The following is a 27799-nucleotide window of genomic DNA, read 5'->3' as shown; positions in this document are numbered from 1 at the left end:
AGACCTCAACCCAATTGAACACTTGTGTGATCAGCTTGGGCGTGCTGTATGTGCTAGAGTGACTGATTGATTGAAATATTTATTAACAGTTTTCAGAATTACAGTAGAGGGGAATCTACTGTAGGAGGAATCATCCAATCAACTAAGCAACTCAAAGCAAGGGGTGAATAACAAGCATTTGCCAATTTGGCAAAATGTTTGGAGGCACCACTACCCACACGTTTAGCTGTGTTGCTCATTCCACAAATGCCTGGTCCTTATGCTGTACCTCGCTGTAAAGGGAACTAATCAACGATAAAAAAATGTAATAATATACTATACCAATTGGTATTATTAACAGTGCTTGTGCCGTACGTTTGGTGCAGATTGCAACAAAATCGTGCCTGTGGTCACGTGGCTATTATCCACCCAATATAAAATACATCAAGTAGAGTGTATGGTCCCTTATTCTATTATGTTTTTTATTTGTGAGTGAGCAGGAGACATGCATGGGTTCAAGAAAGTGAGATCTGGGCCTTGCTAGTTTGTGTATACAGCTGATTATGGGAGAATGAAAGCTAAGCTTTCATTTTGTGGACAGCACTGACATCATGTGGCTGTTTCCTTTATTGCACAAGCTCTAATCAATCATCAGCCACAGCTACAGATAACATTAGTAGGCCATGTGATCGTTTGTATCTATATCTAGGCCTAATGGTCTTGTAATGTTATTGCAAAACTGCCTACAGAGGAGCAAAAGGTGCCGAAATGAGTTTTCTCCGACGGGTGGCTGGCATCTCCCTTAGAGATAGGGTGAGAAGTTCAGTCACGCGGGGGGAGTGGTTCGGGCATCTGGTTAGGATGCCTCTCGTGCGTCTCCCTAGGGAGGTCCTCGATGCACGTCCCACTGGGAGGAGACTCCAGGGCAGACCAAGGCGCAGATGGAGGGATTACATCGACTCACTGGCCTTGGAACGCCTCGGGAATCCCCCCAGGAGGAAGTCACTAATGTTGCTCTGGAGAGGAATGTGTGGAGGTCTCTGGTGGAGCTGTTGCCCCCACGACCCAACTACGGATAAGCGGTTGAAGATGCATGGATGGATGGATAAAAAAAAGAATAAAAATAGGACAATTGTCTCTTCTGTTTCCACACCCCATAACTTGCTGTGTAAAATGTTAAATGGAACTTCCCTTACACTATTAATGCTGAACTTGTTGGGAGGATTAAATTACCAAAATGAATATGCACATGATGTGGGGTCGTCACATGACATAACTCGTCATACCTGCATTTTGAATGATGTAGATCCCATGAGCCGCAGGGACGGTCACTGTGATTGGCTAGTTTTAGTTGAGTGGATTCCATCAATTAAACTAGCTTTATAGTTTATAATGTCACATAGAATACAATTAGTAAATAAACGTATTGTATAAACGGTTGTTTACAACAACAAAAAAGCTTTTGTTTAGATAAAGGGATCATATAGCATAATGCATTCTGACAACAATGTCGTTTCTCTGACAACCAGCTAGCCAATCGAAACGCGACTGGACCTCCGGACAATGGGATCTAGCAGTATACCGTCGTACAGTGAGTCGCGACAACTACAGTAGTAAGTTGTCAGCTGCGGCAGTGCAGCACAACAGGACAGGATGATCCCTCCATCAGTTGCGCTGATCAAAGCTTTATTCCTCGCTTCATGTTCACATCTGTGCACGTGTGACAGCTACGTGCTGGACGATAAAGTCGGACTGGGAAGAGTGTTTGACGGGATCGGAGGTTTGAGCGGCGGAGGGGTGAGAATGTGTCCTCATTACTGACTAGAATGAAACACTTCCTGGTTCCTCTTGGTGTGTTTACATGTAATACACAGTGGTGGAAAAAGTACTCAAAACATTTGTTACGGTATTTATTTTAAAGGTATCAATACTGCAATAGATACACCGTAGTGTAGTACTTTGTACTGTACAAAACCAAAAGTAAAAGTAGTAAAAGTACTTCATGCAGTATGTATACATGTCATAATATGTATTTTAAATACACAAATCAAATAGCCAAAGTTTAAATAGGGTTGTTAATGTGGTAAATGTATGTTTTGTAATAATAATAATCAAAATCTACAAAAATAACTATAGTATCTAAAGTTTTCAAATAAATTGTACTGGAGTACATTACAATATATTTTCCCTCTGAGATGTAGTGGAGTAGAATTGGAAATTGGAAATGCTCCAGTGAGCTAAAAGTACCTCAACATTGTAGGGTAAAAGTTCAGTACTTTGTACGTAGTTACCAGAACCCCTCAAGGAGACCCCGTGAGGGTCCCTGGACCTCACTTTGAGAACCACTCATTCACAGTAGACCTACCAGGACTATTGATTTATGAGAATATAAGATGTATGATTTATGATAATTTGATTTATTTTGATGTATGCGATTATAAGATTTATGTTATTTAATTTTAAACATTGTTTACCTGGTGTCCTACAATGTACAGATTGTTATTTTTGTATTGTTAATGTACCGGTATTATTGTTTCTAATGCTATACATTATTGGTGCTATAAATTATTACTGCCTTTTGAGACAGCGGTGGCCGAACGGTTTGCGGAGCGGTTCCTATCCCCGGACCGGCACGTTAATACCACCGCTGAAGTGCCCTTGGACAAGGCATTGAACCTCTACCATGAAATGTTCTATGAGCAGGGGCAGGGCCTGGCTGTAAACAAGTTCTTGAGCTTAGTCCAGTCCAGTTACCCTGGGTAAACATAGTACCTTTCTTTCCTTTCCTGGTTTACCTGGGATTCTAGTTTCTTGAGGTACACTCACTGTTCTCTCTGTCTCTGCACATGACGTGATGACCTCACTCCGGATAAGAGCGTTTGTTAAAATGCTTATATTGTGAATTGTGAGGGTACCTATCCTAGAGGTACACGGGGAGAACATGCAAACTCCACACAGAAATAGGGCAAAAAACATGCAGTAGTCCTGGTCTCTAAACTGCCTCCCCCTGGCCAGCCTGATGGAGGGGAAATGAACTGGTTGGAACAGGTTGGCATAACGTGTTCCTTCAACGTGCTACGTCCAACCGGGGAAACTCCCCCCTGCCAGGTGTAACGTCCAAGCTACACCAGGCTTTTCAGTGCACGTTTACGCGAATACACACATGCGCGCAAATTTAGGTCCAGTCCTATTTTAAGTGCACGTACGCGGGGTTCGCGTTTTAGGGTAAACGCGCACAGAACGTGCGCGAAAAGCCTGGTGTAGCTTGGCCGTCAAGGAGCAACTTGAACACTCGTGCATGAAGGAAGCAGGAGTTCAAGTCCGTTGCTCTCCCCAGGTTGGCGGAGGGTGTGTAGAGCCCTGTCCGTTGCTCTCCCCAGGTTGGTGGAGGGTGTGTAGAGCCCAGGATCACATTACATAATTGACACAGGGGTGAAAAATGGGATAAAAAAAAATATATATATAAAAAAAATGCCTATCGTAAATTGTACGGGTGTGTATACAATTATGAATACCACAAGATCATATCAATGTGTCACTGTCTTCCCTTCATACAGGCGACATCCCGTCTGCTTGTCAACTATGCCGAACCGTACCGCAGCCAGATATTAGATTACCTCTTCAAGGTACAGTATATGATCATCTGCCTTTATGATCCACCTGAATATCCACGTGTTAATTAATTGCAATAGTTCGAAACTTATACGTTTTGCTTTTTGTATTTTACTGTGCATCATTCTGCAGCCAAACTTTGGGGCTTCTTTGCACATACTGAAGGTGGAAATCGGAGGAGATGCTCAAACTACAGGTGAGATCAGATAACGTTAAGATATACAGTATATTTTGCAGGCTGCAGGTATGTGGGTTATGAGGCCACTATACATGTCATAAACTACGGGAGTCAAATGACACTGCACTGACTGAAGTCACAGCACTCTGAAATAGGGCTAGGCGATAACATAATATATACTGTCTGGGATCTTGGGTATGTTGTGTTGTGACATGTTTTCTTCACCTGGTTGTACAAACAGTGAAGTTGTGCATTTTCAGAACTTACCTGCCTTTACCCATTGAATGATTACATAGGCATTACCATCCACCCATCTTCAACCGCTTCTCCGTCGCGGGGGCAACAGCTCCACCAGAGAGCTCCAGACTTCCCTCTCCAGAGCATTAGTAACTTCCTCTTGGGGGATCCCGAGACGTTCCAAGGCCAGTGAGTCGATGTAATCCCTCCATCTGAGCCTTGGTGTGCCCCGGTGTCTCCTCCCAGTGGAACGTGCATCGAGGTCCTCCCTAGGGAGACGCCCGAGGCATCCTAACCAGTAACCAGATGCCCGAACCACCTAAGCTGGCTCCTTTCCAGGCGAAGGAGCAGCGGCTCTACTGCGAGTCTCTCCCCGTGTGACTGAACTTCTCACCCTATTTCTAAGGGAGATGCCAGCCACCCGTCGGAGAAAACTCATTCCGGCCGCTTGTATTTTATTTTTTATAATAATAATAATTATAAAAAATAAAATCTCATTCTAAATGTTTTGTCAAAGCACCACTGATAATTCCCACAATGTTGTCACAATAGCAATATTGAGTTATTTGGTCAAAGATATTGTGATACTGGATTCTGTTCAGATCGTCCCACTCGCCACCCACTCTTGTGGGCATCTGGAATGATGACATGTTGATCCAGCGTAGTTTAGGTAGTGTGGTCTATGCAATAATGCACCAGCTACCAAAACCATGCCTGGCTTAACAAACCAGTTTGACATCCAGTTAGTTTCAGCATTAGTAAGGAAGGTGATGTCGGAATTACATATGTATTGCATTTGTTCGTGCCACACCAACATTTCAATGCTTGTACCTGTGAGTGACCTCTGCTGTGTTGATTTAGCCTGGCTAATAAGCCAGACCGAATCAGCCGTTGGCAAAAATACATTGCCTGATCCCGCGACAGCGTTGTGTGATATTAGTCTGGCTTAGTCTGATTCTTCTTCATATTGTATTCAAGGATAAGATCGGCCTGATTGATATTTATACGGTGTGTGTGTGAATAACTTAGTATTGTTCTTAATATTGACTTTATTCAAGTATCTTACTGTTTCACCAGACACAGTAGGCTGAGTGATTATCAATATTATGCTATCTAAGCCAGTGGTTCCCAAAGTGGGGTCTGGGGACCCCCAGGGGTCCTTGAGGGAGTTCCTGGGGGACCCAGCTAAATCATTATTTGGAACCAAATGGACCCTTATGGGTCTGTAACTCAGAGAGTGTGCAAATGGAACCAATTGGACCCTAACGGGTCCCTGGCATATATTTTTCAAATGGGGTGATTAGTGTCAATTTGGGGGTCCTTGACATGAACAAGTTTGGGAACCACTGATCTAAGGAGTGAGCACACTTGGATAAAGTAATTAACTTTGATCATTGTTTCTTTAGATGGAACAGAGCCATCTCACATGCACTATGAGAATGATGAGAACTTCTTCATTAAGTAACTTTGATCATTGTTTCTTTACATAGAACAGAGCCATCTCACATGCACTATGAGAATGATGAGAACTTCTTCATTAAGTAACTTTGATCATTGTTTCTTTAGATGGAACAGAGCCATCTCACATGCACTATGAGAATGATGAGAACTTCTTCATTAAGTAACTTTGATCATTTGTTTCTTTAGATGGAACAGAGCCATCTCACATGCACTATGAGAATGATGAGAACTTCTTCATTAAGTAACTTTGATCATTTGTTTCTTTAGATGGAACAGAGCCATCTCACATGCACTATGAGAATGATGAGAACTTCTTCATTAATTAACTTTGATCATTGTTTCTTTAGATGGAACAGAGCCATCTCACATGCACTATGCGAATGATGAGAACTTCTTCATTAATTAACTTTGATCATTTGTTTCTTTAGATGGAACAGAGCCATCTCACATGCACTATGCGAATGATGAGAACTTCTTCATTAAGTAACTTTGATCATTTGTTTCTTTAGACGGAACAGAGCCATCTCACATGCACTATGAGAATGATGAGAACTTCTTCATTAAGTAACTTTGATCATTTGTTTCTTTAGATGGAACGGAGCCATCTCACATGCACTATGCGAATGATGAGAACTTCTTCCGGGGATACGAGTGGTGGCTCATGAAAGAAGCTAAGAGGAGGAATCCAAACATCACATTAATAGGTTGGTATAGGTTGGCAAACAATCAAAAAGAAAATCTGCAGGTTGTTGATCTTACCCCCAAAAAGCAAAATTGAACAAAGCAAAAATAAATAAATAAATAGTTAAAAGGATAAAGCTCTATATTCGGATCGTAAATTCATTGCTATAGGACCAACAACACCCCAACTAAAAATCAACCTGGGGACCACTGTTGTGTTGGTTGGGTGGGGATATTTGCTAGGATTAGTGCTTTGGTAACACTGCATCACATGTCTATACATACATACCTCTGTTTCTCAACAAATGGTCCACAAGACTACTAATGGTCAATGGCAAAATTAGGCCTGCAGGTGGTCCACGGGAAAATGTTCTGAAATATACATACATTAATAAAATACCTTTTTGTTAAATGTATTAAAATTATGTTTACGTAATAATCTGATAAGTCAAATGTAAGAAAATATTTGAATGAATAGGTGTCGTTTGGGAGAAATTGACATTAAATAATGACTGTACACAGGCTTGATTTAATTATATCAGGCCCAGGGATTATTTAACTTGAATATATCTGAGTGGTCCGGAGCTAAAACAAGAGGTTGAGAACCACTGATCTATTCCTATTCCCATTACCGTCACTCCATTCTCTTACTTTATCCAACCTTCCATTAAACTCATGTTTACTGACATACTGGTTTGTATCTTATCTGTGTGAGTGAGAGCAGACACATGCGACTATATGGGCACATTTCCTAACAATGATGGCATCGGTACATTTTCCCTTCTTGAGATTCAAACTCCCTTTTCCTGCGGAATGTCTTGACCTCTGACCTCCCAGTAACTGACAACATTGACGACGTGTCACCATAGGTCACCGGGTCATTTAGTGCACTGTTCTGTGGAAGTAAATAAAACACAATATTAACTTTCCTACATTACTAAATGCATGGACACCGTGTGTGTGTGTGTGTGTGTGTGTGTGTGTGTGTGTGTGTGTGTGTGTGTGCGTGCGTGCGTTCAGGTTTGCCGTGGGCCTTCCCTGGTTGGGTAGGTCATGGGACGAACTGGCCTTACGACTTCCCCGACATCACTGCCTCCTATGTGGTGTCCTGGATCATTGGAGCCAAGCAGTACCACGATCTGGACATCGACTATATCGGGGTGTGTATTTCTGGATCTCATCTGTACACTAATACTATACTCACTGTAAAGGTATCCACACACCGGGCGCGAATTCGGATTTCTAAGTGGCGTTTCTCCATCGGTTTTCCGAAAAACGCGGCCGGTGTGCAAACACCTTTACTGTCATTATTGTGGACATTAATCCCATTCAGGACAGGAACCCCTTTTGGTGTTTTAAAGCATTATGTTATACTTTAGCTATTGAAAAATAGCAGATCTACAAGCTCATAGCACGGCACCGAGTGCAGCGCTATGAGCTTGTAGATCTGCTATTTTTGAAGAATCGTGAAAATGTGGTGCAAATCTTTGAATATATATTCTTTCAGAGTAAGTGTTTTTTAACTCAAATCTTTGCTTCTGGTGGGGGTCCCTGGAACAACATGTTTTCAGATGTGGGTCGGCGGCCAATTACATATAATTTTTGGGGTCCTTGACATGAAATATTGAGCACCACTGATATAGAAACATGGGTATTTTGACGCCAGGTTAATCAATTAAGACCTGAGGCCGATTCTAAAAACAAAAATCTAAATCTAAATCAGTAGTTCTCAAAGGTTTCTTTTGTGCCAAGGATGTCCAAAAGTATTTGGTTGTCTCGTGGGCCGCCATCTTAAAATGTTTAGTGCCAGCGACCCCCTGAAGAGAAGATTTTGTGGTGTCAAACTCTTTCAAGATTTTTCAAAAATAGCAGATGTTCAAGCTCGCAGCGTGGCACTAACTGACGTGCCGTGAGCTTGTAGATCTGCCATTTTTGACAACCCACCGTTCTAAAGCAATGGTCTAAAATCCTCAAAGAGTTTTCTGGAAAGCTTAGGTTGCTAGACAGCTAAAATCTCAAATGACAGATGCTTTCTCAGTTTGAATGGGTTATGAACGTGTCATCACCCCCTGACTAAAACACTGTTTCATCAAATCTAGATTTGGAACGAGCGGAACTTTGACAGCAAGTACATCAAGGTAAACACATCACCCTGTAATATATATATATATATATGTATTTCTTTTTCTCTCATAGATGTAATCATAACATTTCACCGTACAGGATAGAATAGCTTGGTGTTTAACCCATTTTGGGCGGGAACCCCTTTTGGTGTTTTAAACATTATGTTATAATTTAGCTTGTAGATCTGCTATTTTTGAAAAATCGTTTTTAACTCGGGTCTAAATGGGTTAAAAAAACAAACAAAAAACAGCCACCAGCATTTGGTTAGATTCCACAATGAAAGGACAACAGCCTCCCATTGGCTGTCATTTGTCACTAAGGTGCTGCGGGACACGTTGGACAAAGTGGGCCTAGCGGAGATTGGCATCATCGCGGCGGACGGCGATTGGAGCATCTCCAACGCCATGACCGTTGACCCCTACCTCAACGATGCCGTTGAGGTGGTTGGGTAAGTAAAAAAAGAAAAACGATGGCCCTGCAGTCGGCATGCTCCGAAGTGGTCACAACTCGGCTTCAGTTTCCGAAAATTCCGAACTTTGAATCTTACCAAGCCCAATATCGCTCGCTTTGTCAATATCTCAACGGCACTGTGAGTCCTGACGACTGATCCGTAGACCTCGTGATGCGCTGGATCTAAAGGGTTTTGTCACTTCGTTATCGTGACTCGTGCTCGTGGTGGGTGCGTCGTTGGAGTCGTTTAGCAGATTGGACTTTGGGCAGTAAGGAAGTTGTACTTTGTGGATCAAGACAATAAGACATTATCTGAATGTTTGTGGCTGTTTTTTATTGTTTTATTATAATAATAACTGTGCATGCTTTTTTTATACGGTGCGCATGCCACAGTTTTTGTTTTTGTTAGTCATCTCATCATTATAGTACAGATAGGCTACATGATTAACACTCATCAGTAGCTAATATTTTATAACCTAATAGTCAAAGCTATCACTCATGGATTAAAGTTATCAGTCGCCACGACTGATTTCAGTCAGCATATCTTCTATAGAAGTGTGTCCTACAGACCTACACCATAAATAGGTTATCTATAGCCTATTTTCGGTTATTTGTTATTTCAGTCTTCCAGAAAACCCTACTGATCTCAGATCTTTAGGGTTCTCAACCGGTTAGTATGTATGGTTAGCATGTATGGCTACCAAAACATCATCATTTGACATAGTGTGTTAAGTGTGTAAGACACACGCCGCTAAGCATGCGGTGGCTCCTTTCACGCTGTTTCTAAAAATGACTTGGCCTAGCGACATTTCTTTTTCAGTCGTGAGATTTTATTTCTTCTTTAATCCATGTATCACTTCTCCCGTCTCAATCGTTGTCTCTCTCTCCTCTGTACCTCTGTATCTCTCTATCTTGCCTCTCACTGTGGCTGTGTGTGTGTGTATGCTAGCTGCTGCGGTACACCCTGGATAAGGGTGGCTTGGAGAGGGTCAGAATCATAGCCAGTGATAACCTGTGGGAGCCCATCTCCCTGTATTTGCTGCTAGACCAGGAGCTCAGCACAGCTGTAGACGTGATAGGGTAGGATCCCCTTTCTGTGCCTGGACCTAATATATTATTATGCACCCAGTTGTCTTGTTTGTCCTCCGTCCAATCGTAACGTTGTGTGCTGTGATGTCGCCGGACGTTTGAAGCACCTCGGCATCTCTAACCCCATGTTCTGCTGCTTGTTAGTTTAATCCTAGGAGTTGATCCTTTTTTTAAATTTGAGCCCACGGTCCATATCTGCAAACTGTGATTTTGTGCTAGCTTGTATAATATAATGTGGAATAAGAGAATAACTCTCTTTGCGTGTGTCACCTCACACCCACATAAGTGTAAATAAGTAAGTGAGTATGGAAAAAAAAAAAAAAAAAAAAAAAATGGTCAAAGTAGCTATGTTAACACTCTTGTTTTAAATTGTAATTTTAGAAAGTTGGAATGTAAGTAGCTATACTGTGTGTATGTGTGTGTGTGTCTGCGTGTGTGTGTGTGTGTGTGTCTGCGTGTGTGTGTGTGCGTGCGCCAGGGCGCACTACCCAGGCACCACCACGGTGATGGCGGCCCTGAAGACCCAGAAGAAGCTGTGGTCGTCGGAGGACTACAGCACCTTCAACGACGAGGTGGGCGGAGGCTGCTGGGCGCGCATCCTCAACCAGAACTACGTCAACGGACTCATGACTGCGTGAGTAGTGTGGGTTATGCAGAGGCTGCTGGGCCCGCATCCTCAACCAGAACCACGTCAACGGACTCATGACTGCGTGAGTGACCCAGCAGTAGTGCACCAGCAGTAGTGACCCAGCAGTAGTGACCCAGCAGTAGTGCAGCGGGTTACACACGACACACGGATTCAAGTCCTCGGTCCCCACGACCGATGTCGGTCATTTGGATTCTGAATAGAAGTCAGCATGTCTCCCATAGCAGTAGCTATCTACGACTGAGTTTACAACACGTCACGCTGTAACCTGAGCGTGAACGTGTGTGGTGTGCTTTAATCTATGTACTGTACAAATTCAATTCAATTCAATTCAATTCAATTCAATTCAATTCAATTCAAGAGTCAAATCACAACAAGTTGTCTCAAGACACTTTACAAACCAACAAAAGATCCAACAAAGACATGATTGAACCACTTAAAAAAAACACCATATCGTCGGCCGGAAACCTTACTATTTCAACTGATTCACTGCCAGTTTAAATACATAAATGATCCACCCACTGTCAGCTTTCTTCTTTTATTTTTCGAACTTTTTTTCATTTATTCTTTTGTTGTATTTCCTTACGTTTTAAAATTACATTTAGACCTGAGGCCGATTCTGAAAAGGCGTTCTGAGGCGCTGGTGGCCTAGTCGTTATAAGGCGCCTACCATTTACACAGGCTCTGTTGCAGCCGGACAACAAGTCCCGAGTTTGATTCCCGCAGACCTTTGCTGCGGGTCACTCGCCGCGTGTACTCTCAATAAAGGCAGAAAGGTTTTCTGAACAACTTAAAATATTTATCCATTTTGTTGTTTATCGACGCTACTAGCATCAACTAAAACAAGCAGCTTGAAAGGTATACCGAGGTCTGGGTTTATGTCTCAACGGGTTAAAATAGTGAAAATCTACAAGTTTACAGTTGTGAACTTGTAGACCTGCTATTTTCACTGCTTTTCTGTAAAAAAAAGTACATACCGGTAGTTGACCAGAGTCACACAGGGCTCCATACTAGGCCCCTGCCCTTTTCCCTCTACACTAAATATCATCACGAAAATAGTTGATCTACAAGCTCACGATGATGTGAAGCGTTGTAGTAGCCTGTAGTAGAGCAGCTATTTTGGCTAGGGTCCGTGTGGATAAGGGCCATACACACCAAGCGCTATACAGTAGAACTATAAAGTTGTTATAGTTGTAATATATTTATAGTTTGTGTGGACAAGCCCTTTACTCTGTGCCCTAGCTAGACACTTTATTGGACAAGTTGTAGACAAGTCATCAAAAATCTAAATGCATAATGGAAGACGGATCCTATTTGGGTCGGCAGATATCACACGAACACTGCACTCGTCTCGTACACATAAACAGACGAGCATTCAGCGTGCTGCCGACACTACTGCCTTTCTTTATGACCTGCTGTACAGTTTGGTTATGATACTTTGCACATCCATAAAGGCTATAGAGCGCCGCGGTCCCGCCCCCTTTCAGAAAAGCGAGTGGTCCAGGAAATGAAACCCCAATGCATTCTCCCATCGGCATTTCTAATATAATTTATTTAAAGACGGTTACGCCGCGGACAAAGCCAACTCGGATCGTGACAAATCATGACAATGAACACAATGTTTTGGGGCCGATCAAATAATTTATAAGACGAAAAACAAAACAAATAGTGTTGTCTCCTGACTTTCTTTTCTTCTTTCTAATGATTTGATCGGCCCAAAACATTGTGTTCATTGTCATGATCTGTCACGATCCGAGTTGGCTTTGTCCGCGGCGTAACCGTCTTTAAATAAATTATATTAGAAGTGCCGATGGGAGAATGCATTGGGGTTTCATTTCCTGGGCCACTCGCTTTTCTGAAAGGGGGCGGGACTGCGGCGCTCTATATGCAATGACAATGGGAAGGCGAGGTAGGAACTCTTACATAAAAAAAAAGAAAAGAAAAACATTGACAGCAACAATGACTCTTAGGGTGTTCCTGTGACACGTCCGTAACAATATTTCTTACACCTATCCTCCAAAATAATCTAATAATAATACATTGTGCTCTGTTTTCCCAGAACGATATCATGGAACCTGGTCGCCAGCTACTACGAGGACCTACCGTTTGGCAGAGACGGGCTGATGACGGCAGAGGAGCCGTGGAGTGGCAGCTATGTGGTGGAATCTCCCATCTGGATTACAGGTCTCCACAGCCATGTTACTCCTGTGATTAATCTTTAATTAATCAACGTAATCAATTGATTGGGAGGGATTAAATTGTCCCCCACCCATTTCTATTTATTTATTTGAGTCGACATTTATGAAATACATTATCAAGGGCACAGTGTGTCAAACATGTGTACTGTATTTTCTACCTCCAGCCCACACTACCCAGTTCGCCCAGCCAGGATGGACCTACCTGCAGACTGTGGGACACCTAGCCCACGGTGGAAGTTATGTGTCTCTGACCGACGGCAAAGGAAACCTCACTGTGGTTATTGAAACCATGGCAAGTTGTATTTTTTTTTTTCTCAATGAATTAATTTAAATGTAACTTTCATGTTCGGGCCCTGGATTTGAACCTGGTATCCTGTGCAAGTGCTGACATGTTTTACCACTGAGCTAATGGAGCTTGCTCTTAACCCATTTAGACCTGAGGATGATTCTACAAATCCTGACAGTCTTCTGAAAAACCCTATGTTTCTACTGTATGTCAGCGGTTCTCAAACATTTCCATGCCAAGAACCCCCAAAAATATATGTAATTGGCGGGGTGCATGATACTTAGTTTAGACTACCGGTAGTCATTGGTTAGACATGGGTTAAGGTTAGGTTTAGGTGTGCTGCCCTGTGGGAGGTTAGGGTTAGGGTGAAGGGTTGAGATAGGTTGTAGCTGTAGGACTAATGACTGGTCTAACCAAATGACTACCGGTAGTCTAAACCAAGTACTGTCTAAACTAAGTACTGCACCCGTAATTGGCCGCCGACCCCCATCTGAAAATATGTTGTTCCATGCAGGGACCCCACATGAAGCAAAGATTTGAATTAAAAACGTTCTGTGAAAGAATATAATTTTCACGATTTTTCAAAAATAGCAGATCTACAAGCTCATAGCGTGGCACTCGGTGCCGCGCTACGAGCTTGTAGATCTGCTCCCTTAACTATAAACTGCGTTTTGGGATGCAAAATGCACCCTATTCTAATCTCTGGTGTTATTACATTGCCACTATTGCCACTATATACCCAGAGAGAGGCTCTAGTCTGGAGGGGCTTTCAGAGGCAGTCCTTGGGTCTTTTCAAGCAAGTTATGTGCTGTATCCATATGTCATTATTTCGTAGGTCCCCAGTGTTGATGAATCTGTTTGTGGCGATCAAGAGAGTTTACAAAGGTTACATTTGTACACTGACGTGCTTGCTGTGCAGCGTATACACAGCGTCTCCTCATTGAAATATTTATATATAATTTAAATATTTTACACTAGAAAACCAATTTGTGTTCCAATGTCAAGATATCGCACAAACACACAGGGTTCATAGAGTCTCCTTGTTTCTTTCATTCCCTCCTAACAGACTCATGATCATTCCGTTTGCATAAGACCTCCGCTCCTGCCCTTCAACGTCGTATCCCAGAATGCAACGTTCCAGCTGAAGGGCTCCTTTGTAGGTATCTCTCTGATCTCCCTCAGACTGTGGGTATAGTTTGTTGATTGACGCGCGCCGTCTTATGCAAAGCGCTCTTCGTGTCGCTCGCAGGCATCCATCAAGGAGCTCCAAGTGTGGCAGTCGAGGTTCGACTTCAAGACAAAGAAGCCCACCTTCTTCAAGAAGCTCCCCCCACTGAAGGTAAAGGCCACTGCGTGGAAATGCGTTACGAGAATGCAAGCGGCATTGAATTTTGCCCGTGAGACTGCGTTGAACTTTTAACCCATTCTGAACGGGAACCCGTTTTGGTGTTAGCATCATGTTATGCTTTAGCTATTGAAATATAGCAGATCTACAAGCTCATAGCGCGCCACCGAGTGGCGCGCTACGAGCTTGTAGGTCTGCTATTTTTGAAAAATCGAAGGACGACTGACATTTTTTTAGAATCTGATCTCAGGTCAGAAGACCAGTTGTGTGTCCCAGTGGAAAGCTCGTATGAATCTGATCTCAGGTCAGAATGGGTTAAGGCATCTAAAGCACTGGTTCGCAACGGCGGGTCCCTAGGGACCCCCGGCCGTCCAAATGGACCTTTATATGGGTCTGAAACTCGTGTAGAAATTTAACCACGGAATCCATTTGGTCCCACTTGTACGTTCTCTTAAATAAGCACTGAGTTCTGAGTTCACTGATTCTCAACCTTTATCATTTCAAGGACCCCCAGTTTGATATCCATTATTAGGCCACAGACCTATCAGTTGATAACATTTTAGTTGTATCTCTGGTACTACAATCTGCACTGTAAAATCCTCAGCATCCTAGGAGTGCCCATAAGAGTGCATTTGGTTACAAATAAAGGTAAGAAAGCCTTCTAGCATGGAATTCTCTTTTAAAAGCATCCACTCATCTGACCACATTACACGGCAGTGGCCAGGTGGGCGTAGGGGTGGCCATTTGGAGACATTTTATTAAGCGGTTACTGTTAGGCCTTGCCGGCTAATTAACCGTTAGCCGTTAAGGAAAAAAATCCACAACTTTTTTTTTACTCATTTAAGAAATGACAAATACAACATAGGTTGTATTTGACGGGGGAATTAGCAGCCACAATGTTCCTCCCCGATATCATAGCGGGGAGGAGGTGTGAGTGATAATAAAAAATAACAAATGATATAATAAAATAAAATAATTATAAATACATACAGAGAAGCAATGACAGTTACGTTGACCAAAGTTTGTCGAAAGCCTGGTGGCTGCTGTTAGCACACACTGTGTCACCGGCTGTGTTCCGGACTTCCGGCTTGGATCAACGGAACTGACATAATATGCTTGAAATTCCTATTGACATTCATGTTGATATTATCAATAAAATCGTAGTGTTTTCTGACGAAAAGCTTTGTGACAGCTCTCATACGTCACCCTCCGTTGTCTGAGAACTAGTCTCACGTTGCCAGACTGTTGCCTATCGCAATTTCCATATGCTTCCGTCATACCGTCTGGAGCAACGGAAGCTCTATCATGAGTAAGCGATGAAGCGGAAGTGGAGACGTCTCCCCACTTCCGTTTCGTCTCTACAGTCGCGCAAATGTATCCTAATATAAATGGAAATCATCTACGCATTTATAGCTTGTTGCTTAGCAGAAAAGGAAATACAAATATATATAATGTAAAGATATTTTTAAATATTTTTTCGTGAATGGAAATGGCAGCTTCCTTACTCAGATTCCGGGAGATGTCGTTCCAGACTCTATATAGCATTCAGGAGGTGTAGTTCCAGACTCTATATAGCATTCAGGAGGTGTAGTTCCAGACTCTATATAGCATTCAGGAGGTGTAGTTCCAGACTATATAGCATTCGGAGATTGTGGAATAGTTGTCTGGCTACGCGAGACTATCTGTGAACGAGCTCTGCACATCCATCAGCAGCAACGCAAACTGTCGACCGATGTTCCAACTGAACTCTGAATTGACAATTGTTTTCTTTTTTTTGCTTGTCCTCTTTCCATTAATGGCAGCTTCTGGACGGCTTGTTCAGCGTGAGTCTGGATGTGGACGAGGTTTACACGTTCACCACCGTCACCACGGGCCAGCGAGGGAGTTACCCGGACCCCCCTCCTACCGCACGCTTCCCAAACGCCTATAAGGATGACTTCAACGTCGGTAAGGACTTGAAATCGGCACCTATCAGGCAGAAACCTAGTATCTCCATATTTCATCTTCTAAACATTGGCATTGGCCACATAGTACAGTTTAGGAGTTTATTGTATCACAGATGATACGTATGCCTCACGAGGTGACACAAATGGGCTTCTAAATGTACCAAATCTCCCTCTTTCTCCAATTCATGTCAACCCTCTGTAGACTAAACTATGACGTAAAAACAATAAAACAATAAAACTATGCTACAGTGTGATGACAAAGACTAAATGTATTGGACAATTTTGTCAACAAATGAGTACTAGCCAAACATATTAGAGAGGGACTAGTGGAGAAGAGATCCAGTGGAACTAAAGTACAAGTCATTTTATGTTTGGTTGCGCTCTGAAGCTCACATTGTGAGCTTGTAGATTTGCTATTTTCAGCATGCAACCAAGTGTAGAAATCACGCCATCAAGGTCTGCCAAAATACATTTTAAAATCAACTGTGCATTTAGTCGACTAAAATCTGATGATATTTAAGGATTGGGTCCTTTCTCAATTTAGTGAGTCTAAGGATGCAGGATGCAGGCTATTTGCATCACTGTTTAGTTGACTAAAACTAAACCATTTGACTGAAATATGTCCAAATTAAGTTTTATTCAAAATGAGCCTCAGACTAAAACGAATCAAATCAAATCAAATCTGTAGCCAATCCGGCTTTCTCTGAGGCGCCGGACTTCGCCGACCAGACGGGCGTGTTCGAGTACTACATGAACCTGACGGACCCGGGACCGCACGTCTTCACCCTGCGCCAGGTGATCACGGAGAGGCCGGTCACCTGGGTAGCGGACGCCGACCAGACCGTCAGCGTCATAGGAGACTACAAATGGTGAGACCACTTGACTTGCGCAAGGCCAGGCACAGATTATCAATTTGGGTGTATTTGGTCGGGAATATTCCGTCAATTGAAATCCCAACTGTTCTCCGTCAATTAATGCACTTTTATCGATATGAAACGGTCTTGCTGAAGTTCAACATAATTAATAAGTCCATACATAGACTTATGACATCACATTTAGCGCTCTAAACAAATGTTATAAAGTCCATAGACCTGGTTGACACATGACGCAACGTTTAGTGCTCTACACAGACTGCAATTGGCTTCCATTATGTCATTTCAGAGCCGGGCAGAAGCTAGCGCCCCTCAAAATGACATATATCATGGACGTAGCATCAAAAGAACCCCAAAATGGAATTTCATGTTGAGGGCCCTCTGGCTAGACAACCCAGCCTGGGAGAGATTTTTGTGCTTTGCCCCTTTCTATATATATATTTTTTTTGAGGGGCCCCTCCTATACACAGGTTTAATGTTTGTCTTTAGTTCAATGTTTGTCTTGTAAACGCCATTGACAATGAAGGGGAAATTTACGTCATATTGTCCCTCATTACATCATATTGTCTCTTTATTGTTAATGGCGTTTAATGTTTGTGTTTGCACCGTTTGTTTTACATCACCTGCTGATCACCATTACATCACCTAATCAACATGAGTTAGACTTTAATATATTAGCGCCCCTCACTTCACACGGGTGTGATTTTTATTTGTATTATTGTTATTGTTTTGAGATGCTCAGCTTTGTGTGTCTGTGTGTGTGTGTACCCCATACCCACAGTGACAATCTGATTGGCTGAGCAAGGCATGTGATGTAGGATGATACTGTAGCTCCCCTCACTTCACACAAGTGTGGTTTTTTTCCTCTTCATAATATTAAAATAGTTCATCATAGCCACTATTAACACTTTCAGCGTCAATTAAAAAATGTATAGTACTTAATATTTCAGTCTAATGTAGGAGCAGAGCATATTAATGGTTCAAACGCTTAATTTGTAATTTAATTTAAGATTGTTATTATTTCAATATATATATTTTTTTCCATTTTGTTGTGAAGGTGTAGGAGCAAACAGTATGGCTACTGTGTTCATATACTGTATACTTTGTTATATATTGACCATTCATCGATGAGGCTGCAATTCATCCCACAGGCGAGAGAACATGAAGTGATTGGATGTCCTGGACGAATATAAAACCCCTAATGATGTAAACAAAAGAAGCATTATCAAACGGGCCTGCATCATTGGCCCCACTCCAACTAGTTCCACCACCACGTGGTGGAAGCCCTGGACCCAGAAAGGGGAAGAAGAGGCCCCTCAACGCCACCCAAATTAGAACAAGACACAAACCCGAGTCCAGGAACTCGTGTCTTGCATCATCATCTTTTTTCCCCCCCCGATGCCCTGCCTACAACCACCTGCTAAACGTATCTTTTGGGACGAGGGAGAGACCTTTATGTCTCTGCAGAAAGAGAAAAGAAACGTCCGGGTTGATTTTAATGGAGGGTCATTCACTTTACTCCTCGGTAGAAGGCGGCACGACGGGATCCGGCGAGGGGTAGATGTCGGGGCACATGTCCCACTTACCTTGGGCCTTCGCTTCCCAGTAACCGCCTTTGTAAACGTGCATGGAGTCTCCAGACACGGGATCGTCGGTCTTCTCGAACCACACTGCCCTGCAGTCGCGCTCCTCTTTCTCCCGGGAGGCGAGGCGTTGCCTCTCCTCCAGCCTCTCCTTTTCGGCGTTGGCCCTGTCCCAGTGGCCGGCCTCCATCAGCCTCTGGTCGGGGCGCCTCCGGCTGTCTGTCGGCGCCACGCCCTCCTCGGGCTCGTTGAGCGTCAGAGCCAGCGAGGAGAAGTTGTACATGTTCTCCGCTCCCTCGGGCAGAGGAAACATCCGCCACAGTTCCTTGGCTATGAGCGTATTGTAGACGGTTCTCGGTTTGCCTTCGGCGTTCTTCTCGCCTTTGCTGATGACCCTGGAAAACTCCATCTTCTCGCCCCAGTTTCCTGACAGCCCGTAATGGACCACGCCATCCTTATCCGTTACTATGCCCGTCACCTTTCTGTTGATGTCTCTGGAGAAGTAACTGTATGGGGCGAACTTGAGGTGGCAACGGTCTCCTGTCCGGTGGTTCACCACCTCCGTCTCTCCTGACTGGTAGATCCACAGTCTTCCCACAATTATATTATGTATGTAGGTGGTGACCTTCGTCCAAGAATAGTGATTGTTGCTCTTCTCAAAGATGCATTGGATGGGCCCCAAGGGTATGAGGGATATATACTTTCCTCTGAACTTGCTGGCGACGGTGATGGTCTGCCTGAAGGTCCAGCCTCTCTCGGAGCTCGCGTGGTGGGCAGCGGAAGGCGGGTGGTGGCTCACCTGTTCGCAGACCGAGCGGTAGCCGCACTCTCGGAGCCGGTCCAGCTCAAAGGTCTCTCCCAGCAGCGGGTTGAAGGGCTTGGCCGTGCGGTGCACGGTGGTGGAGTACGAGGCCACGCTGAAGGCGGCCACGTAGCACATCTGCTCCAGGGAGTCCTGGCACGTGGCGGCCTTGTCCAGCAGCTCGTGGTACTCCATGTCCTCGGACAGACGCTGCAGCATGGAGAGCGGCTCGTTGAAGTGCACCGGCATGGGGATCCTGGTGAGGTCCTTGTTGATGCAGTTCTTCACGATGCTCCAGAGGTTGAGGGGGTAGTTGTTGGGTTTGTCCGGGATGTGCGTTCGCCGCTGTCTCACGGGCTCCTGTTTGGTGGACGAGGACCGCTCGTCAAGCGCCCGCTCGACCGTTGCAAGCTCGCCACTGTTCCCACTGGCATCATCGTAGACTTTGGGCTCGGCAGGGACAGTGATGAACTCTACTGGGTCCTCCATGGCATCAAAGAACTCATTCCCCTCATCATCATCGTCACTGCCATTGCCCTTCGCTGAACTGCCGGAACCCTTGCTGTCCACCACAGGGTAACGGAGTGAAGGGGAAGACACTGTAGCTTCCATGACGGCTCTCTCTAAGTGGTTATGCTGCTTTGCCAACTGCTCCAGGGTGTCTTCCAGTCTCACCCTCTGGTCTCTCTCGGCTTGCAGGGCCTTCTGCCAGTGCTTGCTGTGGGTCTGGGCCGAGGACAGGAAGTCCCGACATGCATTGACCATGGCGTTGGAGGTGATTCTGAACAGTGTGGCTCTCTCCGTCACCTGTCTGAGCTTGTCTGCCACGTCCGTTCCCTCGTGAACGTCCTCCAGCTCCGACAGGGCCCTTTGCAGGACAGAACCGTGCTTGGCGATGAGGTCGTTGCAGGTGCTGACGTCCTCCACCTTACTGGTCAGCGTGCGTAGCGTCCACGGGAGCTCAGAGTCGGGGCCGCCTCCGCCGTACCCCGTGGCATGGGGTCGTTTGGGACAGTCGTCGCCCGAGTCGTCGGACTCGGCCTGCATGTTGTGGACGGCGTTGGACTTTGCCAGCTCCAGGGCCGTGATCCAGCGCTGACGCTCCACCTCCGAGCTGGCCTTCAGGTGGTAGGTCTCCGCACCGGTGTTGGAGATGACAAAGCTACAGGAGTCCTCCACCACAATGTTGGCCCTGGTCAAGACGATGGCCGCCCGGCACGTGTGGCCCATCTCTGCCTGGGTCCTGTAATAGGACAGGAGGCCATTGATCAGGACGAACCATCGTCGCTGGTAGCCTCGCACGTAGTTGGTCCATTTGAAAAGCCAACCCGCGTACTTGTCTGCGGGGATGGGAGTGGGCGGCTCGGACATTACAACGGCCCCGCGACTTCACAGAGCGGGGGTTAGGGCCTTGACACACACACGGCCGCGTCTCTAGCGTTATTTGGCACACACGTCTTCAGTAAGAAACTGGTAATTAATCGTGTGCATTAAAGTAAAACATGCTAAAGAGGCCGCAGACTACAAACGGGTGTCGTGTCTGATTCAGATGCTTTATCAGAGTATATGGAGGTCAATCTATGATGTGAGTCATCGATGACATCAGTGCTTTGACGTCAGTAACCTCCCGGCTTATTAGAGATTGGAGTGCCATGATTTCACCTTAAAACATGATCAGGTTTTATTAACTCATCGAATGCGCAAAGCGTTTTTAAACGTTTTATTATAGCCGAGCGCAAGAAGCGCAAGACGTTTTTATACGTTTTATGGTCCAAAAAACGTTTTTTTATTGATTACTATGGTTCAACTATATTTGCGCCCGGACAACTCATAATGTAACACCGATCGGCTCTAAAAAGAGTTAAAACCCCCCCCTGCTGAAAAGAGGTGTTGGTCTGAGAAGCGTCTGGCACCGCCTATTGGTTGGTCTATGCGAGGACGTACGACGTATTGGAGACGGCCGTCCGGCATAGACCAACGCAGATGTCAGGGGATCTAAAATGGATGGGACAATGCTCTTGTTTGTGTGAATACACTCGATTCCCCCTCCCCTCCTGTTTCTACATGGTTTCTCCCGAGGGAGAATGGTGGGGGGGGGGGTCTCTTCCTCTTGGATCGCATTGGCAGTTCCCCCCCCACTCCCGAGTCCCCACTGCTTTCAACTGCAAGGCTTGCACTCACTCTCATTCTCGGAACAAGATACAACGCGATTTGCTCTCTGCCCGTATATAAACCTGCAACGATCGGCATTTGATTTCATAACGTAACGTTTGCCAATAACATGTGGAGTTAGTCATGGACAGATTGCACATCATTATCGAGGGCCCGCCATGATACGTTGGTCGCTGATCGCAAGCCGTACTGCTGCTGCTGTTGCTTTGCTCGCATCCATCATAAGGCATCCATCCATCCACCCCCCTTTCTCGTTACAACAGGCTATTATAAACTCACCGTCGAGCAGCCTGCCCTGCACCTAATGTGATAAAATGAACGGCAGGACAAAATCGGATCGATTATTATCTGTCTATCAGCAACATACGGGTGTTTGTCTTGCAACGACAGGTGGTGCTTTCTCGTATTTTTTCTTCCAAACACGTTGCGTGCTGCTTCTGCTTCTGCCGCATCCATCATGGATGTGATCCATCCACGATCGTCGTTGTTTTTTTTTCCAAACATGTCCAGACACAATCCGATCCAGTCTCGCGTCTCACCTTATAGATACGCGAGACTGGATCGATGAGGTTAGTGGTATGTCTGGACATGTTTGGAGCGGCACACGACAATCGACAATAACGTTGCGTGCTGCTTCTGCTTCTGCCGCATCCATCATGGATGTGATCCATCCACGATCGTCGTTGTTTTTTTTTCCAAACATGTCCAGACACAATCCGATCCAGTCTCGCGTCTCACCTTATAGATACGCGAGACTGGATCGATGAGGTTAGTGGTATGTCTGGACATGTTTGGAGCGGCACACGACAATCGACAATAATGTTGATTATGCAAGATCATTTCCTCAAAGCCTAGTTGCCCCCCCCCCCCCCCGTTACTGCGATTGTTTGTAGCTCGAATCACAGAATGAGTTCAATGAGCGTAGGGAGAGGGCACATATGGGGCTACGATTGAAGAAAGTTTCCAAGTCCGTTTTATGATCAGATAATGTGCATCAAGACTCTCTGCTTTCATAAGAAAAAAACTAATACTGTAATTGCGAATGCAATGAGCACTTACTATGAGACCTAGCAGATCACGTCTGTCTGTCTGTCTGTCTGTCTGTGTGTGTGTGTGTGTGTGTGTGTGTGTGTGTGTGTGTGTGTGTGTGTCTGTCTGTCCCGCTTACTGTATATGTGGACCTGGCCCTTTTGTGCCCATATATGGAGCTGAGTGATTTGTGAGTCATGGTGACATGAGTGTGATGGCGTGGTCCTGCTTTGGGGACTCCTTATATGGTTATGGCTGAGTCATGGTGACATGAGTGTGATGGCGTCTTTTGTGACCATATATGGAGCTGGCGTGGTCCAAGCACTAACTATGACACCCTGCAGATCATGTCTGTAATTTATTCTAATTGTTATTGCAATTTACGATCTGCGTTCGCCTTCCGCGTTCGCGCGTCTTACTCGTAATAATAAAAATCACACCCCTGTGAAGTGAGCAGTGCAATGTTGTGAAGTGAGCAGTGCAACATTGCACTGCTCACTTCACTGGGGTGTGATTTCTATTATTATTACAGTATTAGTATTTTTCTTATGAAAGCAGAGAGTATTCTGTTTCATACGGTATATAGTATGTACATGTCGCTATAGGCCTTATTTTGTGAATATTTAGTTGTTAGGTCCATGCTCTCTAAAATTATCTTTTTCAGAGAACTTTAGAGATGGCATGGGCCTGAATAACTATTATTCACAAAATAAGGCCTATAGCGACATGTACATACTATATACCGTATGAAACAGTCGACTCTCTGCTTTCATAAGAAAAATACTAATACTGTAATAATAATAAAAATCACACCCCTGTGAAGTGAGCAGTGCAATTGCACTGCTCACTTCACAGGGGTGTGATTTTTCTGGGTGGTATTTTTCTTATGAAAGCAGAGAGTCTACTGTTTCATACGGTATATAGTATGTACATGTCGCTATAGGCCTTATTTTGTGAATAATAGTTCTTCGGGTCCATGCCTTCTCTAAAGTTCTCTGGTGGGCGCAAGCTGCATTCAATAGCCAATTAGTGACAAACTGTATATGTGTACAATGTGTACTGTTTTCCTCCTAAAAGTAGACATTCAGGGCTTTCATTCGGTATATGGTTTGTATAGGATATTATTTGTGCTCAATTTTATATCGGTCTTTTGAACTAAAAAAACTGAACTGAAATGTCTGTCAACTTCAGGCCTCCATATCTCTGTTGTTTTTTTTCACAAGCAGCGTGCAGGCAAAAGCAGGTGTTAGAAAAAGGTCAATATCTCCAGAATGGAAGATGGTAGAATCATAATTTTTTTTTTAAATTGAAGTGGACAAGTTGGGCTTTCTTTTTATTTATGCGATTGTGATTCTCGCTATAAGAGGCCCCTCGCTGTGGGCCCCCCAAAAAGTTCAAAAAGCCCATGTTAAGCCTTCAGCACCAGTAAGCCAGGGTCCGCTAGAACCTGTAGCAGTCTATGTGTTAAAGGAGCATTCAGTCATTTGGAAACCCCCCCGGTCTGCCCCGTTAACAGTGGGGGAACACGCAACAGGCCAACAGCGCACACACCCCGCTCGATCATGATTGGCAGAAGGCTCCTCTCTATCCTGATTGGATGAAGGCTGGGCCACCTGCCTTCATCCAAAATCGAAACCTATGGTTTTTTGACCCCAGGGGGGGGAGGACAGGGAGGAACTCCTTATTTGGTCAGCACACTCTATAGTAGGGAGGATTATCACAACAAAACACAAAAAAATAAGTGATATTTGAATTAAGTTTATCACTGAATATACCTTTTAATTTATAAGGAGGAAGATTTTTTTACAGTATTTGTTAAAATTATGTTTTATGTGGACACCCCCACCAGTTCATTAAGTATGCCTGTTTGCCTGGTGGGTGGGTAGCCTGGGGTCCACCTATGCTTTCTATGGCATACTTTGTGTGTGTGTGTGTGTGTGTGTGTGTGTGTGTGTGTGTGTGTGTGTGTGTGTATCAATTTAACAAAGGTGCAGACGATCAGATATCAGCAGAGAGTGATCGACGTTCCTCTACTCTATGCCGAATTGAAGTGGACTCGGTCCCAGACTTTTTTTTTTTTTCTCCCTGGAAATAAAAACGTCTGGGTTTCCGAGGCTATGTGGGTGGTCTATGAGCAAAGTTACCATGTTTTGTTTACCCAGGCTAACTGGACTAAGCTCAAGAACTTGATTACAGCCAGGCCCTGCTCATAGAACATTTCATGGTAGGGGTTCAATGCCTTGCTCAAGGGCACTTCAGCTGGGGTAATTTTAAAGTGCTGGTCCGGGGATACGAACTAGCGACCTTCCGATATCAAGACCGCTCCGCAAACCGTTCGGCCACCGCTGCCCCTTAACCCTCTGTCTTCATCTCTCGCTGAGTGAGCTCTGGCGGTCTGATATCACACACAACCTCCTTCTCCCGCTCTCGGAGTGGAACACAAAACACAAACCGTTGCCTAATAACGTCAATTTGCGCTGATGAAACTCACACACCCCGTTCTCCTGCCCCGCCACAGGCCGACTCAACTTGAACTTTATATAGATTATTAATTCAATATTGTGCACCTGCCCGAATGGGCTCTACGTATGTATACACGCCATTTTGGAAAGAACTTGGACCATTTCCCTACAGTGCTACCGATTATTACTTTATTCCATTTTTGTTGAATTGTCACATACACCCTCCCATTATCATGAACAATAACATGTTTAAAGATTGAGCATTTGTTTGATTGAGCGTGTTGTAAACCCAGTCATGCAGGGCGCTTCCAAGATGCGCATAGGTAGACTCTAGAGTCTAGACTGTTTTTATATTTCTCTGCACTTTGCGTTTAACACAGACTTTGTCCATGTCCACCCCGTGTTCCAGGCAGAACCTGACCGTCTCCTGTGATGTTTTCATGGAGAGCGTTAAGACCGGCGGCGTCTTCATCGCTGCCAGGGTGGACAAAGGCGGCCAGTCGGTCCGCAGTGCCAGGGGAGTTTTCTTTTGGGTTTTCGCAGACGGCACCTACAAAGTCACCAATGACATCGGTTAGTATTAATCCATTTTTGGATTGCGCCACCGAGTGGCGCGCTACGAGCTTGTAGGTCTGCTATTTTTGAAAAATCGAAGAACGACTGACATAGAAACATAGTTTATTCAGAAAACTGTCAGGATGTTGAAGACATTTTTAGAATCTGATCTCGGGTCAAAATGGGTTAGTAACACTGTATATACATTGTTTTTTTGTTTTCTTTTTGTTCATCAGACTGATGTTCTGTATCACGGTTTGTATCAAAATCCACACGTTTGATGAATGATTAACGACGTCGTGCCTCCTCTCCTCTCTTCCCTCGTTAGCGGGTCAGACTGTGCTTGCCGAGGGCCAGTCTGGCACCAGAGCGTATGGCTGGCACACGTTGACGCTCACAGTGGAAGTAAGTTCATGAACCCCTCGTGGCCAGTTGCTGTTTTTAGTTTGAGTTTTTTTGCCACCCAGTAGGTGTATGATGATGACGAAAAACAAAACAAATAGTGTTGTCTCCTGACTTTCTTTTCTTCTTTCTAATAATTTGATTGGCCCAAAACATTGTGTTCATTGTCATGATTTGTCACGGCGTAACCGTCTTTAAATAAATTAAATAAGAAGTGCCGAGAATGCATTGGGGTTTCATTTCCTGGGCCACTCGTTTTTCTGAAAGGGGGAGGGACTGCGGCGCTCTATAGGGACACTAGCGTTAATGTGGTCAAATGTCACAATACATTGTCAATTTTCCTTCATTTTTGTACAGCTTTTTATCATAACACGTGTCACATTTGCCATTGACAATGAAAGGAGAATGTATATGTGTCTGAGAGCAAATCGGCTTTTTGTGCCAACACAAAACATTAGATGCCATTGACAACGAAAGGAGAATTTACGTCATATGTGTGTCTACGCAAATCGACATTGTTACGTCATGATGACGTACGATGTTATTAAGAGCGCCCCATCACTTCACACGGGTGTGATTTTGTCCTTCATTCATTCCAGGGCCAGTATGCTTCAGGCTTGCTGAACGGTTATCCCCTGTGGAAGAACGCTGTGGTGGTGTCGCCCACCCACGGCTGGGCAGCCATCGGAACTCACTCGTATGAACTGGCCCAGTTTGACAACTTTGCGGTGGAAGCAGACTCCCCGTCGACAGCGTGATTGTATTGTGTTATTGCCGAATATGCCTCGACTAATTAATTTATTCACATGATTCATTCCCGTTCTATGCCCTTTTTAATGTGATGACAACAACCTGAGGTGGATCTTTTTTTTTCTTTTTCTTTTTTAATTTAATGGGAATTTGTGAATATGGGTTTACAGAAACAACACTTGAATGTTCAGGGGATTATGCCAAAAAGGACAACATTTCATTTTTCTCTTGTGTAATGTAATGAAGGACTTGGATGAAAATCTCTTTTAAAATCTTTAGTCAAGATTAAAAGTGTTCTATTTTTTTTAATTTTTGGTTGTTTTAAATAAACTGATTTTTCTTAATGTGGGGTTTAATTTATTTGAATTTCATGTAATGGTTTAACCCAGCGGTTCCCAAACCTTTTTGGCCATGCACCCCCTGTTAACTCCAGACCTAGCTGACGGACCTGAATATGGCATATACATGCAGGATAAGCTGTATTCTGCATATACTGTACTTGCCATATATTGGCATAATATGTTAATATATTTTAAATAAAAAACCATAGCACCACCACCACCACCGCCTTTTCATGTCGCGCACCCCCTAGAAGGCGCTTGCGCACCACAAGGGGTGCACGCACCACAGTTTGGGAACCACGTGGTTTAACCCTATATACAATGGTTATTTGCTCACAACACGTCATATTGAGATGCATGATAAGCTTGTACAGGTTTACATGGTCTATTTGCAATTGTATGCAAGTTGTCAAAATATCAACACATATGAAAACACACACACACACACACACACATCATTCATTGACAATATCCAGATTAAAAAGTGTCATGACTCCATGGCAACCAAACCCGTGACAGTCGCTCTGGGACTGGGTTGTACATGTGATCTCCGTTCTCCACTGGTGCATTCAAACCAGCTTTGCAGGTGGTTTGGTTGG

The 27799-nt window shown here is 44.3% G+C and overlaps 2 protein-coding genes across 3 annotated transcripts; one reads left to right on the top strand and one right to left on the bottom strand.

The window, feature by feature from the left end:
- The first annotated feature begins 1602 nt into the window (after nucleotides 1-1602).
- Nucleotides 1603-27197, top strand: galcb (galactosylceramidase b). 2 transcript variants are annotated; one of them, XM_080784815.1, is made up of 17 exons: nucleotides 1603-1776; nucleotides 3537-3605; nucleotides 3724-3787; nucleotides 6058-6171; nucleotides 7169-7308; nucleotides 8248-8286; nucleotides 9672-9802; nucleotides 10290-10445; nucleotides 12517-12641; nucleotides 12820-12947; nucleotides 14008-14097; nucleotides 14191-14280; nucleotides 16089-16233; nucleotides 16921-17101; nucleotides 25562-25725; nucleotides 26036-26112; nucleotides 26709-27197. In XM_080784815.1, the coding sequence occupies exons 1-17, from the start codon at nucleotides 1633-1635 to the stop codon at nucleotides 26865-26867; spliced, it is 2016 nt and encodes a 671-aa protein (XP_080640941.1). In that variant the 5' UTR covers nucleotides 1603-1632; the 3' UTR covers nucleotides 26868-27197. The 2 variants fall into 2 exon arrangements, with proteins under 2 accessions (XP_080640941.1, XP_080640942.1); XM_080784816.1 differs by lacking the exon at nucleotides 9672-9802 and adding an exon at nucleotides 8593-8720.
- On the bottom strand, nucleotides 18620-21078 carry LOC308329135 (oxysterol-binding protein 1-like; the record flags this gene model as incomplete). Its single annotated transcript, XM_080783341.1, has 1 exon — nucleotides 18620-21078. The coding sequence occupies exon 1, from the start codon at nucleotides 20858-20860 to the stop codon at nucleotides 18620-18622; it is 2241 nt and encodes a 746-aa protein (XP_080639467.1). The 5' UTR covers nucleotides 20861-21078.
- Nucleotides 27198-27799: the final 602 nt, after the last annotated feature.

The sequence above is a fragment of the Protomyctophum bolini genome, assembly GCF_963924005.1.
Source record: "Protomyctophum bolini genome assembly, chromosome: 15".
Classification (NCBI taxonomy): domain Eukaryota; kingdom Metazoa; phylum Chordata; class Actinopteri; order Myctophiformes; family Myctophidae; genus Protomyctophum; species Protomyctophum bolini.
This window is presented reverse-complemented; position numbering and strand designations above follow the sequence as displayed.

Bases quoted from the DNA above. Each gene is read 5' to 3' on its own strand.
- galcb (XM_080784815.1), top strand. From the start codon at position 1,633: ATGATCCCTCCATCAGTTGCGCTGATCAAAGCTTTATTCCTCGCTTCA. The intron at 3,606-3,723 runs GTACAGTATATG...ATCATTCTGCAG, and splicing joins TATTAGATTACCTCTTCAAG to CCAAACTTTGGGGCTTCTTT. The intron at 25,726-26,035 runs GTTAGTATTAAT...TTCCCTCGTTAG, and splicing joins CAAAGTCACCAATGACATCG to CGGGTCAGACTGTGCTTGCC.